This window comes from Scomber japonicus, chromosome 5 (assembly GCF_027409825.1).
Source record: "Scomber japonicus isolate fScoJap1 chromosome 5, fScoJap1.pri, whole genome shotgun sequence".
NCBI lineage: Eukaryota > Metazoa > Chordata > Actinopteri > Scombriformes > Scombridae > Scomber > Scomber japonicus.
This window is the reverse complement of record NC_070582.1, coordinates 17,108,864-17,124,323: the sequence shown is the minus strand read 5'-3', so window position 1 is coordinate 17,124,323 and position 15,460 is coordinate 17,108,864. Positions and strand designations below refer to the sequence as shown.

Genomic DNA, 15,460 nt, shown 5'->3' with positions numbered 1-15,460 from the left:
AACAAATTCCACCTGGATGTTGTCATCAATAAGGATTTCAATTGCAAGGTATTAGCATTGTTTGCATTGAAATTGACCTGTAGTTTTTATAAACTTAGGAAAGCTAACAGAGGCCAGCCACTAAAGGTCAGGGTTCTAAAAGTTCAGAATGAATCTTATCAGATCGCCTTGTTTATTCTCACAGAACAAGGACACACCATTTAATTTAAATTAATGGAAAAACAAACATGTGAATTAAAAGCCTGCCAGCTGTTTTAAAACAACTGTTCACTTTTCAAAGTAGTAAGCTTATCTTGCTACTACAGGGGCATTGAGCTCTGATGTGGTTTGGATATTTCCATGGGAACAAGTGACCAAGGAGAAAGGGAGGATCCAGTTAAAGCAGCACGGGGGCGTGTTTTAGAGTCATTGGTTTCCTTCTTAATTTACACTGCCTGCGTCTCTCAAACAGCCACAGATGTTCCTGTCTTGACAAGAGAGAACCTGCATTTACTGTCAAGACTATCTCAGGATTTCTCACAACACCCTGATCTTTTAGTTGGAGCTTCCAGTCTTTCCTGTCCAGGAAAATCTTGTGGATTATCCATATCTTGATAATATAAGGTAAGCAAAGTTATTGATTTTAGATATTATGAAACAAAGCTTTTTATAGACTTTTGCATATGTGTGTTAGATTTCAAGAGACAGTGCAGCAATTTACAAGTATATCTTTTTGATTTTACAGAGTTTCCAAATTCCTACCTATGTGGGTGGTGGAGAAGATCCTTGTGTCAATGGAGAGCTCTAACCTGCCTATCCCATCAGCAGAATTCAGCTTTAAAATTGGTGATTTAATCTTTGGAGAAAAAGCTGACAAATCTAAAAGAATTTCACTATGTCCGAATGTCATCACCCCTGACAACATCCCAGAGTTCTGTATCCCCCCCACAATCCCGTCCCTGCAAGACACTAAGAATACGGAGCACAGCCGAGCTGCCCGCGCTATCAAAGTGTCTCCCTGTGAGAGGCCTAGCCCTGAAACAGAGGTGATACGCCACGAGCCACTCAACCCACACATTATCCAGGTGGAGAGTGTGGATGAGAGCCCCTATGATGGCTGCAGCGATGAGGAGACGACCAATGCAGACCCCCAGAGCCAAGCTGCCTTGTCCCTTCCACACCTGGCCAAAGCCCAGACCTGCTACGGCTTTTGCACCTTACTGGAGAGCCCCCACACCAGGAGGAAGGAGTCTCTTTTTCACTCTGATCCTGGCTGCTCTCCGCTACTGCTGCCCAGGAGTCGATCCAGCATGTGCTCCAAAGCCTCCCTTTCTACCTCCCCCTCATCCTCCCCTTCATCCTTCAGCCTTAATACCCTGACCTCCAGGCTTTCCCCGAGAGGCTACACCCTGAACTGGCAGGCCGCTCTGGACAGCGATACGACTTCCTCTACTGAATCTTCTCCTTTCAGCTCGCCCCTGCTGACCAGGTGCCCTGCCAAGTCTTCCCTCTTCAAAGCACTGAGCCATGAACTGCTGTTGTCAAGGAACATGAGGAAGGCAATGGTGTCCAGGAACAATTCCCTGTCCACAGATGAAGGCAGCTCCACAGACAACAGCCCAAATGTCATGAGGAGGGCATCAGAGGGGTTAGCTGAGGGCCTGCCCAACAATTACAGCTTGGCGCCACCCACCATCTTCCCAACGGACTTGACTCTGCACAGAGAGAGGGTAATGAAGGAGAGAATGGTACCCATAGGGAAAGATGGCAGCCTGAGACTCTCAGCAGAGTACTGCCCGGATAACCAAAGACTACGGGTTCGCCTGATCAGTGCTGAGGGCCTGTATCCTCTCTCTGTAGACCCCAAGATTATCAACTGCAGTGTCAGCCTATCTCTGGTTCCTGGGAAAGTCCAGAAGCAACGCAGCACAGTCATCAGAAAGAGCCGTAATCCGATCTTCAATGAGGATTTCTTCTTCGACAGTATCTCCGAGGAAGACCTCAGCCAGCGGTCCCTTCGCTTTAAAGTGGTGAACAAAATGTCCACCCTGAAAAGAGACTATCTCCTAGGTGATTGTGATTTGCCTCTTTCTAGCATTGTGACATTAGAAACCTGAGTACTTCCTTATCCATTTATTTATCTATTAAATTATTTATTTTCATTTTTGTTTTGTAAAATGAGATTTTATAATGAATTAAATTATGGAAAATACTGATGTTGTCTGTCTTTATTATATTTCAGCTTCAGATTTAATGTTTATATGGTTCTCAATATTCATTTTTAGAATTTAATTCTAATGGAAATTAATATCAGAAAAAAACAGATGCACAGCCAACAAAATCCTCACCTCATAATTGCATAAAAACAGGCACAAAAATTAACATGATTTACAGCCATTTTGTTCCTTGGTGTGTTAATGTGGCTGCAGCATCAGCTGGCGTGAGACAACTACTGTCTCGTATTTCTCCTAAGCCTGTTGTTTTCTTCCTGACCTTTCCAGTGATTAAAAATATCACTAGAAACCAGAAACCTTAGAGGGTTTTTCTTACCATTGAGTATGCATAATTTTAATCAGTGCACAAATGGAGCTTTATATGCTTTTTCTTTACTATGATACAGAACATTTACATTTTATACACTTATATTTCATGAAAACTGAATTACAAATAATGCTGTTAGAGTAACCCACTTTCTACAAATTAAATTGTGTGTACTTTTTATACAAGACAGTGCTGTAGATAATATTTATCAGCAATACCTCCAAATAGTTTGCAAAGACGATCAAGAACTTAAATTACAAGACTTAAACTAGGCATAATAATAACTCTTAATGAAATAAATAGCTCTTAATGAAAATATCACTTAGGTGTGGAGTTTGAAAATAAATAAGGCAGACAATAAAATGAATAGCAGATTGAACTGCTCAGCCTTTAAAGTATGAACTCTGACAGTTTGACCTCTTTTCAAACAGAGCCTGACATATATTTACAGTACAATAAAGAAGAAAGCATTACAATATGCAATATACATATAAGTATGTTTACTCAACTGAACAGAGCAGCAGGTCTTATTGTAGCACCGGGTATATCCTGCTGCTTTCAGCTATACAGATCAGCCATAAAAGCACCGGCTGCCACTATAGGTCCTAGTTAAAGATTGATAGGTTTCTCAGGGCTCAGAAATACTCTGACAGGGGACTGACAGCTATGTTTTACAGTACATGAAAAACAATGTATAGTAATGTGAAGTGTTAGGAAGCATTTGCACAGTATAAACAGTATATTACTGCATCAGCTATAGTAATAATAATCTGTAGGGAGAGGTTTTAAAGTTGAATGGCTGTAATGACGTATGCTCTATAATGCAAATATTTTACTAGATTTACAGTTTGTATGGCACTTCCGAGAAAAGCCTTTGGACAAATGCAGCCCCGTGATCCACTTTCAGGTTGAAGTACAGAATCAGCATAGCCACAAAGACCTGTAATCTCTCTGCAAACTCTCTCAGTTGTTTTGATGTAAGGGTTTTTGTGTTCCTACAATGTGTGGCCTTATACATGGGCTTGTGTGCCTCTGTAATAGATAGATGCATCTCATTTCTGACAAAGAAAGCTATAAATATCCCACACAGACAACCTACATTTTTCAACAATAGCACTTTGCACAGGATGTGTTACCAGATCCTGTGAGGAGGCTGATATTGTTGGACACCATTGTATGCAGTGTTGACTCAGCTGTGAAATACCCTGTAATAAATGTGAATTACCCATGATTGTCCTTGCTGGTCAACCACTGATAGGATTTGACGAGATTTCTACTGATCTATCTTCATTCAGAAGAGCAGAAGCATTGGTTTTATATAGGATGTTGGTTATAGCTGCATTAGGATCTACCCATATCCATCTCCACCCATACAAAACTACTCGCTTTCTATGAGCACCAAATAAAAGTGACAATAGTACATTTTAAACATAAAATAACTCATAGCAACACTAGAAATGGGACTACAAAGTCTTTTTACAAGATTTGTACTTCTATCTGATTACTAGAAGTGATTTCATATTATCTGTAGGAAACATCTGTCTCCCTGAGAGCTGTGCATCATGAATGTAAATGCACAACAGCGGAAGTACACTGGCTTAATCTTGAGTGTCTGAAAACAGTTGCCTGGTTACCTTCATTCACCTGGATGCCTTTGCCCGGCTAATGCACGTTTACAATTTTAAAGTAATGAGCTGGAATCAACAACATCTACATTTAGACATTTTATAGCCATACTTCCAATATTTTGAATGCACTTCCCCCACTCAGCTCCCTATTTGCTGCAAGACCTATTACATACTGTTCTCTGGTTTCTTGACATAATGTTTTCATACCAAGAAATGGAAACTATCCCTCTCCTCTACTATATCTCACCAGTCTGTTTTGGTTTCCAACATGAATCGCTCTGTTTGGATCTGTTTCCTTATCTCATCTTCTGTTTTACCAGACTCTTAAATTGTGCCAAAACACATAAAATACAGCTTAAAATACCACTATTAAGATGTTTAACCAATGTAGTCACCAGGTCCTTTTACTCCACCTTCGTATGTTCTCAGGGTAAGAACTGATTTAGACTCTAAGTGACGAAGGTTTGTGGACCTCTGTTGTATGGTAATTTGTTATCCTCCACTGCATCCATCCATGTTCCATAAAAATGGCCATCAGCTGTTGGTCAGATGCCATGATGTTGTTAAGACAAAGCAATCTGATACCTGTCTAACATTAAGAACAGTGAAAAGTTGATAACAAAAGGGGTTTACTTAATAATTAATAATATCACGGGGTCAGTAGCATACACATTATATAATCTTGCTCAAAGATCAAGCTGTTCAAAAGCCACATCAGATCTTCAATAACAGTGCTACTCAAATTACTTAATTAAGAGGGGTCAAAATATTCCATGATGTCATTAGTGCTGCCCAGAGTGATTGCTGTCTCGGGGACATGACATCACTTTTTATGGCTCACTCTTCAAATTGGTAAACACAGCCACCAGATTAGTGGAAGTACTGTAACAAGCAGGCTATACAACATATTTCAAGTGCGTCATTAGTTTATGTGAGGACACGTCACAGAAGATGACACCAGATCTGACTGAGACAGACACACAAACACACACTTCAGACGCTTGATGATGTTCCAAACTCACCGGAGTCACACATTGTGAAATACATCTGAAAATTAGATTTGTTTGCTGGAAATGTACTTTTCAACAAAATTATCTGCTTTGTGTGTTGAGACTATTGGTAGAACCGGGAAAAAAGACGACTTTATGGTTTGATTGCTCAGAGTATTTGATTTGACTAAATATACCCTGCTTTATTGACATTTCCAGTATCACAGTGACCAGGTCATTCATTTTGATTCTGTCTTGTCAGTTGCAGCCTCTATTTGACAATGGCACAAAATCAACTTGATGTAACTGCCTAACATATTGTTATCTGTATAGACATTCACAGTTTACGATAAGGCCGAGAACAAATCATGCTGTATCTGCACGTAGCAGACTCATCACTTAGCCTGTGCACCTGCTTTGTGTTACACCACCCACTCAATCACCTCAGGCACTGTATGGAACTGAGTCCAAGCGTGACCTGTTTGGTACATAACAACCAAACAAAATGTAGGTGGGACTTCCTCACATTTGATCACTTACATAAACAGAATCAAGGTTTTTGAACTCATTCAACCCTGCTCTATTTTGTAGGTCCTGAAACTCAATGAGGCCTTCTGAGCAACGCAGTGGTTTGGCTTGTGTAAGCAATTACATGAGGATTGGTTTCTTCAACATCAGTAAAAAAAAAAGGAGGCTAATAATATCTCACCCTGATTCCTTGTGTACCAGAGTGTCTGTTTGTTTCACAGTTGCCCTCTGTGCTACTCTCTGAGTGTGATCACACTCAGGAACAGGCACATGCTGATGGGATGGGTAATTGCATTAAAACAATCAGGACAGGGCTTACACAATATTGCCTGAATAACCATTACACAGTTAGGCAAACAGTATGTCATGACATAGGTCATATGACTGGTAGGGTTTGCTTAGTGTTATGGACGACTTAAACTCAAGGCAAAATAAACTGTGCAAGATTACACGGAAAGATGATACACTCTTCCTGCCTGTCTTTCTGTGTTTTTCCTCTTCTAATAGCGCCTTCCACTCCCATGGCAACGAGGCCCAGCTCTAGGGGAAACCATGGAGATCCTGCCTTTCATGTGTGAGATGCTTTTATTTCGACACATAAGTTTATAGAGGCTGTCCCTGTCTATTTGATTCAGATGCATCTCAGCTTCAGTCATGCTGCTGCTTGCATCCAAAGCCAGCTGTCAATAGATCCTTCTTGTGCATCTAAAATGAAATGTTAGGGGGAAATGCAGTATGGGTTATGCATTATGCTCCACATCATTCTGAGACAAACAGATATTTATATATATATATATATATATATATATATATATATATATATATATATTATATATATAGTATAATTATAGATACTTTGTGCGGGTAGATACATTTAAAATAAAGTTAATGATTTGATACATTTAACTGAAGCCAATCCAATGTGCTTGGAGAAAAAATAGTTAACTGCATTATCCTTTAACTAACATGGGCCTTACTGTAGTTCACATGTTGTCCTTTTAAAATGCATCACACTTAATTATTAACCTAATATAAATATTGTCGAAGGTGTCATATCATTTTAATTGAAGATATTGTACTTAACATCAAAATTGCCCCTATAGTTTGACACTTATATGATTATGATCATTATTTGCTAGCATGTTTTGCTGCCAAGTCTACATCTGGTGCTTGATCAGGTTCCCTGAGAAGCAAAGGCAGTGAGACACATTTAGGTCTGTCATTGTAACTGTCCTACTTACTATGATCCACTTACACAACCAACATCCAAACCACAGAAGGGCGTCACAGTCCTGATTGCCTTGACTTTGTTTGTCCTTGACTTTGAGGAATATTGTAAAAGTTGCGGACTGCAGATTCAATTGTTTATTTGCAGAGGGTCGATTTATGGTCTTATACTGTATCATTTCTCAACTTAATTGTCATAATTTACGGGAGCGATCCATTGTCATGGTAGTTTCACAAACACCAAACTCACTGAATTGCCTTTTTTTATAATGACCCAGAGAAAGAAGAAGAAGAGACAGAAGGCTAATTTATATGATGCAGTCTCTTCTGGTAGCATTGTGAAAAATTAAGAAATCCATTATTTGATTTCAGAGGACAGTAGTGTACTAAGCCATGAAAATGCAATACAGTTCAGCTTTTACCGACATTATTAAGTCGCCAAAAGCTATAGGTCACTAGTATCTACATTTATTTAATGATTAAATGTGACAGGATTTAAATCAAAGGAATCAAGTGTACCTTTAATGGAAATACATTACTTGTTGGCTGTATCAGATTTTCTTATTCAGTGTGTAATTTGTTGCACACAGACTTGGAAAATCAATTCATATTGGTACATGGACACTGTATCATGGTGTGATTCATAAAAGGGTTGTAAATATGCTCCAGAAACGATAGATAACAAATGGCCCACAGCCTCTGGTCACATTATTGAACTAAGGGTACACATGGAAGCTAGGTGATGGGTCTTTGTTTGCTAAATTGGTTTACTGGGCAACCAGCTGATACAGACCAGGGTAAATTGCAGTGTTGTACACGTGTTTCACAACCCGTGGCACTGAGGAAAGAGTTTGCCTCAGGAAAGATGACTGAGTTTAACCATGAAACATGCACTTCAAGCTCTGAGTCTGCACTTTCAAGTTAGCATAAGCCTTATTTTCCATGAGAGTCAAAATAAGCTGCTATAACACACAGCTATAAATCTGATGTGCGAAGAATTGGCTGTTTTTGAAGCACTAGCAAAACCTTGATAAATGTCTCAACTTTTATACTAGATGTTACTGCAGGTTTTGATGTAAAGAGTACTCAGACTCAGGTGTCTTGGGGCTGGTCAGAAAAAGGAACGTTAAAAGCTTAAAAATATGCGGCTTTAGTTGCAACAATCCAAGCACTGTTTCAATTACGTGTCTCCAGACAAATATTCATGTAAAAAAGGACAAAATTATGTCTTTCCTCAAGGGACTAATCCAAAGATACTGTAGCACCTCCAAATATTAAATTCTTACTATATATATATGCACTTATGAATCTAAAACAATGGTTTATTTTTCAATGTCGCCATTTTGGAACGTTTCTGTCATATGTATATGAATACTTCAAAATGTTATTAGCCATATATTTTTAGATCTGAAGGAGAATAATTGATATATCAAAAATACTCTTATGGATCAACAAGTGCTGGCAAAACTATGTCACCTTCATTGGCCTGTGACCTAATTTTCAAAGTCTAGGATGAATACAGTGCAATTTGTTAGATAAACAATGAGCTTTCTATTTACTTTGATTTGTAAGAGACAGGAGTAGGCTAGTGTGGGTAACACCCAAACTAATGACCATGTGACATGAAAGAATAACACTCTATAAGCTTTCCTTATTTAAAAAGAGACTTGTTGATTATCTACAAAACTATCTTTGATAGATGTGTACTGCCAATGATTACCATGTCAATGACTGGGCAAATGATCTACAGTGTCTAGTGGCGTACTCTTATTTGGTGTTAGATTTGTTTGGGCAGCGAGTACCAGAGCCAGAAAGGTGGTGTCTCAAGGCAAAAACATTTTTAAATTGAGCATACATATGATATACTTAAACCAATTTGCAGTATGGGTGGCCTATTTAAGCTGTGGATGCCCTGCCCACACTTTTTCTTTGCCATCTGTTGCTTCATAGTTTATTAGCTGTACAACTGTTACAGATCCCCCAAACACTTTGTGCTGCCACTGTAGCTCATATAATATTTCATTTGCAAGCGTTGGTATTTACAACTCAAATACGTTGGATAGTTTTTGGAGGAGTATGTGTTTGCTGACATGCTCAGACTTGTTCAGTGTTTGTCATGCCAGGTATCAACATCAAACACACACCAACAAAAAACAACTAAATGAGATTTCACTTCTTTCTTTTTTTTTGTATTGAATAGAATATAACACAGTGCCTTTATTTTTTATTGCCATTGCACAGCAGAAGCCTACAATAAGATTGAAGGTGCAACTTCCTGAACATGTTAGATAAGAATAGGATATACTCTGAATACAGCTACAAGAACAGATAAGTAAAACATTTTGAATAAACACAATTCATACACATAGATAAACTAGATAAACAATGAACATTCACACATCCATTCTATCCTGCTTCCTCTAGATGCACACATTCATGCATACATACATACTATCTCGAGTAGTTATTCATGTGCATTTTAAGAAAAGAAAAAAAGGAATAAAACACTGTAAGAAGCTATCATTGATAGTAAATTTACAGACATTCACAGTTATTGGTAGTATGTACTGTACATAAAACTTTTAGCTCACAGGTAAAAACATAAAGTAAAACATAAAGAAGGTGTGGGTTGGTGGGGATGTGTGTACATATCTGCTCTGTAAATCACTTGTGTTCACTTTGTTCTCCTTTGACAACCACAGAAAAATCTGATCACATCAGAAACCACCAGAAACCACTACGTGCATACCAGAGGGTACTGCATGGCGCTGCAGAATGCGACCCTGGATCCAGAAAAACAGCCCCAGACCATCATGCTTCCTCCTCCATATTTGACAGTTAATGTCACACACTGAGGAACCATCCTTTCGCCTACTCGATGGTGTAGAGACAGATTATTTTAAATTTTTAATCATCAGTCCATAACACCTTCTTCCAGTCTTCAGTAGTCCATTGGTGGTGTTTCATGGCCCAGGCAAGCCTCTTCTTATTATTCTGACGTCTTAGCAATGGCTTTCTTGGTGCAACTCGAGCTGCCAAACCTTCAACTCCAAGTCTTCTCTTCACAGTTGAAACGGAGACTTGCTTACTACGACCACTATGAAGCTGTGCTTGAAGCTGTTGTCCTGTGAGCCGCCTATCACGCAAGCTGTTGACTCTCAGAAACTTGTCTTCTGACTCTGTTGTGGCTTTGGGCCTGCCAGACATTTTACTTTCAGAGTTTCCCCCAGTTTCTGAATGCTTTTTGATGGTGAAGGAAACTGTACTCACTGACAACTTGACTTTCTTCGCAATTTCTCTGTAGGAAAGACCTACATTTTTAAGTGTTTTTGTATAATTTTCAACTTACCTAGAGCCAGCGCTCAGTTGGTGCCCAGTTGGTGCTAATCCGAGCACCTCTTACGAACCTGTTGCTTTTCCACCACCAAGGAGCCACGCGATTACGTCACTGTATAACGTAGCCAGCGCGCACCTTTGAAGAACTTCCATTATTCACCAGTGAGAGGCAGCAACATGGCGCAAGGCATCTAGCCTGCCGGAAACGAAGAAGAAGAAAAAGAAGAAGCAGAAGAAGAAGAAGAAGAAGAAGAAGAAGAAGATAAAAATTGTAATTTTAATCAACCAATCTTTAACCCTCTGTAAATGCCATGCTAGTCAACTACTGAACGTTAGCCCCGCTAGTCTGCTAATAAACGTTTGCCTCGCTAGTCTGCCAATAAACGTTAGCCCCGCTCGCCGGCTAATAAACGTTAGCCCCGCCCCCAGTCCGCTGACGTAATCGGTTCTTGCTTTAGACCAGCAAAGAGTTGGTGCTTGCTCTGGCTCCCGTTCTGAGGCTACGGGCTGGAGCTTTGGTGGTGGAAAAGCAAAGAATCGGTAAGTGGCAGTTCACCACTTACCTTTGTATCATTTCAAGCTATTCATTGGACCTGAACTGCTTGAATTTCAATAACAAACTGGAAAAATTGGGGTGTTCTAAAACTTTTGACCGGTAGTATATATGTTAAAAAAAAAAAAAAAAAAAAAACTTTTTCTGTCCACCCACGTAGCTGGAGATCTATTTCAATACTGTTGTTCAGTAAATAGTGCTGATACAGAACAATACATGACAGCAAATCAAATCTTGCATAAATCAATGCCATAGTGTCATAGGCAGGGCATAAAGTCATGCTGAGCCAGACAGCAGTCAGCTATACCAGAGCAACAGATTCTAAAGTATAATACAGTACCCTGCATTAGTTTTATAGTTTTCTTCTTATCTAACTTACAAATATGAACACGTCTTGTGCTGCTCCTTGTCTTGATAAATTAACTACCAAACTAACATTCACCAGGGAAAAGTATATTGCTAAAGTCAGTTTCCAGGCTCTATAGCTAATTAGCTGCACACACCATCTAAACATACTTGAAAATGTCATTTCGGTCCCATTAGATACTCGTGTGGCCATTACTCTCCAAAACCTTTGCTAGCATCACATTGTCTGTCTTCGACATGTAACTAGAGCAGTTTGTTTACTTTTTCATTTCCCTATCCACAGTGATGTCAATTGCTGTCAATCAAAGGAGACACAGAGACAGATTATAATAATACAAAAGCTACAAATATATTGTGTTTAACCACTTAACGCACGCTGTTCCGTCTACGGGACGGGACGGATGTTAGGAGGTAGCCACAAGTTCTTCTGGATGTTTTAAACACCAACCCAACCCTTAAACATATATATTCATGCCGTACATTGTTGGAAAGCTTAGACTGTCCTGATTCATTCAAGACCACTCACGACTTATATGGTTGCTCACAGCCGTAATAGTATTAGCGATTAGCTCGGCTAGCCACTCAGCTAAAGTAAGAAAAGCTATAATGCCTACATACCTTCAAAGTCTTCCCTTTATCCACAACGATCATCTTATGACTCAGGACTTTCTGTACAGCTCGCCAAGTATCCATTCTTGTGAAATATGAAATCCGTTTCCATAAAACCGAAATACTTTCCTCAATATGTCAACATGTATTTAGTCCAACACGTAACGTAATAACACAAATAACAAACCATATACGGTCCGTTTACGTCATTTCCTGACCTGCGCGTCCATCCCAGAGTACACGTGACTAGATGTTTACGAACGTAAACGGACCGTATATGGTTTGTTATTTGTGTTATTACGTTACGTGTTGGACTAAATACATGGACATATTGAGGAAAGTATTTCGGTTTTATGGAAACGGATTTCATATTTCACAAGAATGGATACTTGGCGAGCTGTACAGAAAGTCCTGAGTCATAAGATGATCGTTGTGGATAAAGGGAAGACTTTGAAGGTATGTAGGCATTATAGCTTTTCTTACTTAGCTCAGGGGCTAGCCGAGCTAATCGCTAATACTATTACGGCTGTGAGCAACCATATAAGTCGTGAGTGGTCTTGAATGAATCAGGACAATCTAAGCTTTCCAACGATGTACGGCATGAATATATATGTTTAAGGGTTGCTGTTTAAAACATCCAGAAGAACTTGTGGCTACCTCCTAACATCCGTCCCGTTCTGTAGACGGAACAGCGTGCGTTAAGTGGTTAAAAACATGATGACATTATTTTGACTGCAAAGAGAGAGGATTCAATTTGATATCAACATGGACATAAAGGTGAAGAGGAGTTGTTATATTTGGACCATGACCTGAAAGGTTTTTCTCAGCTGAGATCACGGTTTCACTTGACCAAGGTAAAAAAGTTGCTTTTTGTGCTAAGTTGAATATCTTGAGTCATCATTCTGGCTCTGTTATGTGGGTGTTTTGTGCTTGGCTGATGAGGCTGCAAATACTGCTTTCTTTCTTATTGATCTTGTAGCAGGCTATGTCTCTGTGTTTTCTAACTGCTTATGTATGCTATTATGCTACTATCTTCAACATATATTACATGTGTGATATATAATATGCAACTATGGCTTTTTATATAATATTATTTTTGGATCATTTGCTTAATAATAATTTAGTCTATAAAGTGTCAGAAAACAGAAATGTTCATTACAATTTCCTAGAGTGCAGGGTGACTAGAAACAGCATTTCTATGTACTGAGTGAAATACTGTATCTATTTGATTTGATTAACTCAGACTGTTGGAAGCCAAATACTATAGATGGATACAATTTTGAATGCATTTTGTACAGAACAAAAACAGTGAGATTGTGTCCCCCATCATTTAAGCACAGTAGAGATGTATCTTTTAATGGTCAGTATAGACAAGAGGAATGATTGTAACATGCAAAACCTGTTTCACTGTTTCCATGGGCATCTTAACTATTTCATTAAGACATACTTGAAAAATGGTGATTAATGTTTCCTAATTATTTTCCTCATATTTGTTTTGAATCTATAAAAGTGACTTACAGATAACATAAATATATTTTATTGTCATGGCATGTATTTTTATATCTAGTATTTCACAGTGAGCTGGCAGTGAAAGTACTGACTGTAGGACATGTGAGGCAGTTGTGATTATGGACTGATATAACAAAGCCTCAACACCACATGGGTTCTCACTTCACTGTATCTGTGAAGTGGTGGATAATTATTTGCTTAATTTGCTGTTCTACCCCACTGTCACAATGCACAAGGGAAAAAATAGTGTTTTGATTAGCAATGCAGACATCCTTATCTGCTGGAAGCTTAGAGAATCACTAATTTGCCTCTTTGATCAAAACCTTAATTGATTCAATTGTGAGTTATTGTCCATGTTTTTTTTTAAATAGCTACAATAGCACATATTTTCCGCAGTTGGGCTTCCGTTGTTTCATGCAGTGAGTTGAAAGCGAGACTTTCAAAGGCCACAAAGCTCAGATCTCAGCAGGGCACATGTTTCTCACCATGTGAGGTTGCATGTGTTGGTACACATGTCAGTGCTACATTGCAGAAAGAGGGTGTTTGTCTGTGTATTATATTCATGCATGCAGAAATCTGTACTTTGTCTTCCCTGGGCTTTAAGGGTGTGTTGACTGTTGGAAGTGAGATTACTTTAAAAGCTTATGTAATTGATGGCAGAGTTTGCATGGTTGAATTAATGTAGTGAACTCATTTGGTGTTAAGTGTGGTGTCTGTGAGTAATTTTATTTATGCATCCAATAAAAAATAATTTGGGATAAGCACACAAAAGAGAATGTCGACATGTTGGTAGAAATCAAACATGTGTGACCAATAGTTGTTGTTGCAGGGGATAAATGAGGCTTGCAACCTAAGTCGCAATGAGATCATGAGCATCAGTGAAACCTCAGCTGTTTGACTGGCTGGACTAAAGATCTCCTGCAGTTAGCCTTTTGTGCAAAGAATATCATTTTCATTTTATCACATTGGTGTGCAGTGCTGTCCTCATCTTAGGCACACATCAACAGCATCATGATTGTGTATTGCTTTCAGTATGGAACATGAAAGGGCTCAACACTGAATGCATTCTGGCTCCTCTCTGGCCTGATTGGTCCTTCTCAACTAAAACACACCCACACAGCCACCTCCTTATTCTCTCAGGCTCATAGAAACATTGTCACACTTTCCATGTCCGGTTTTAGTGAAGTCAGAGTAAAGCCTCGGGCACAACAGCCGTTTTATGCTTCAAAAAGGAAATGACCTGCATCTTTGCCACATTAGTACGGGCCATCACACACTTTAAGACATTTCGTTTTGGTCCAAGAAAATCTGTATGTAAAGTATGTGTCTCAGAATAGCAAATTACAACCAACATGGCCCTGAATGTTCCATTGCAGGATGCTACTGGTCATGAACTGTATTAGCTACATTTGAGTACTTTTGAGAAATAGTATTGCGTCACCAATTACTCTGTAGGGATTCACTAGATTGTTGCTTTTATGTTGCTTTCATGTTGTTGATTATTCAGCACTTTGGTCAACTGCTGTTGTTTTAAATGTGCTTTATGAATACATTTGAAATTTGATAGATTGACACGTATTTAATATGTATTGGTTTACCAAATATCTAGCTCTTAAAGTGAGGCATTTACAACCCAGATTGTATGTAGAGTTAATTATCTATTGAGCTCAATAATGCTGTTTAACTAATCACAATGCTTTAGTAGTACTGTCACCTTTCAAAGACGGCACTGTGAACAGCAGTGCAACATTTTGAGTTGGTTGCATGCATGTCAACAGCAACTTGATGTATGCTGCCATCTGCTGGAGATACTACCCAAACTCAGTCTGAGCCCAAACCAGTTTATCTTTGTGGAGACCGTGTGCATATGCACGTGTGATGGGGTTTTAACTATACACTCACTGCTTACTAAACACATTTTAATGTTTTTAAATTTTATTCTGTTATATTCTTTAAATACTGTATAATTATCTAATTTCTACACATATGCAGCACGGGCACATCTGGACTTGGACTTACACATATACTACATACAAAGGCACAAATACACAGACATAAAAAACAACTGTAATGCACATACATCCTACCCCCTACACACAAATACACTGGCCACCCAGAGATCAATTCATGCAGATGTGCAAACAAAGAGAAATGAGGAATGCATGACTTAAGCTATGCACCTTTAATATCTCTTT

The 15,460-nt window shown here is 38.9% G+C and overlaps 1 protein-coding gene across 1 annotated transcript; it reads left to right on the top strand.

Moving 5' to 3' along the window:
• The first annotated feature begins 468 nt into the window (after positions 1 to 468).
• c2cd4a (C2 calcium dependent domain containing 4A) lies at positions 469 to 2,192 on the top strand. The gene is made up of 2 exons (XM_053319381.1): positions 469 to 603; positions 725 to 2,192. The coding sequence occupies exon 2, from the start codon at positions 744 to 746 to the stop codon at positions 2,094 to 2,096; it is 1,353 nt and encodes a 450-aa protein (XP_053175356.1). The 5' UTR covers positions 469 to 603; positions 725 to 743; the 3' UTR covers positions 2,097 to 2,192.
• The last annotated feature ends 13,268 nt before the right edge of the window (positions 2,193 to 15,460 follow it).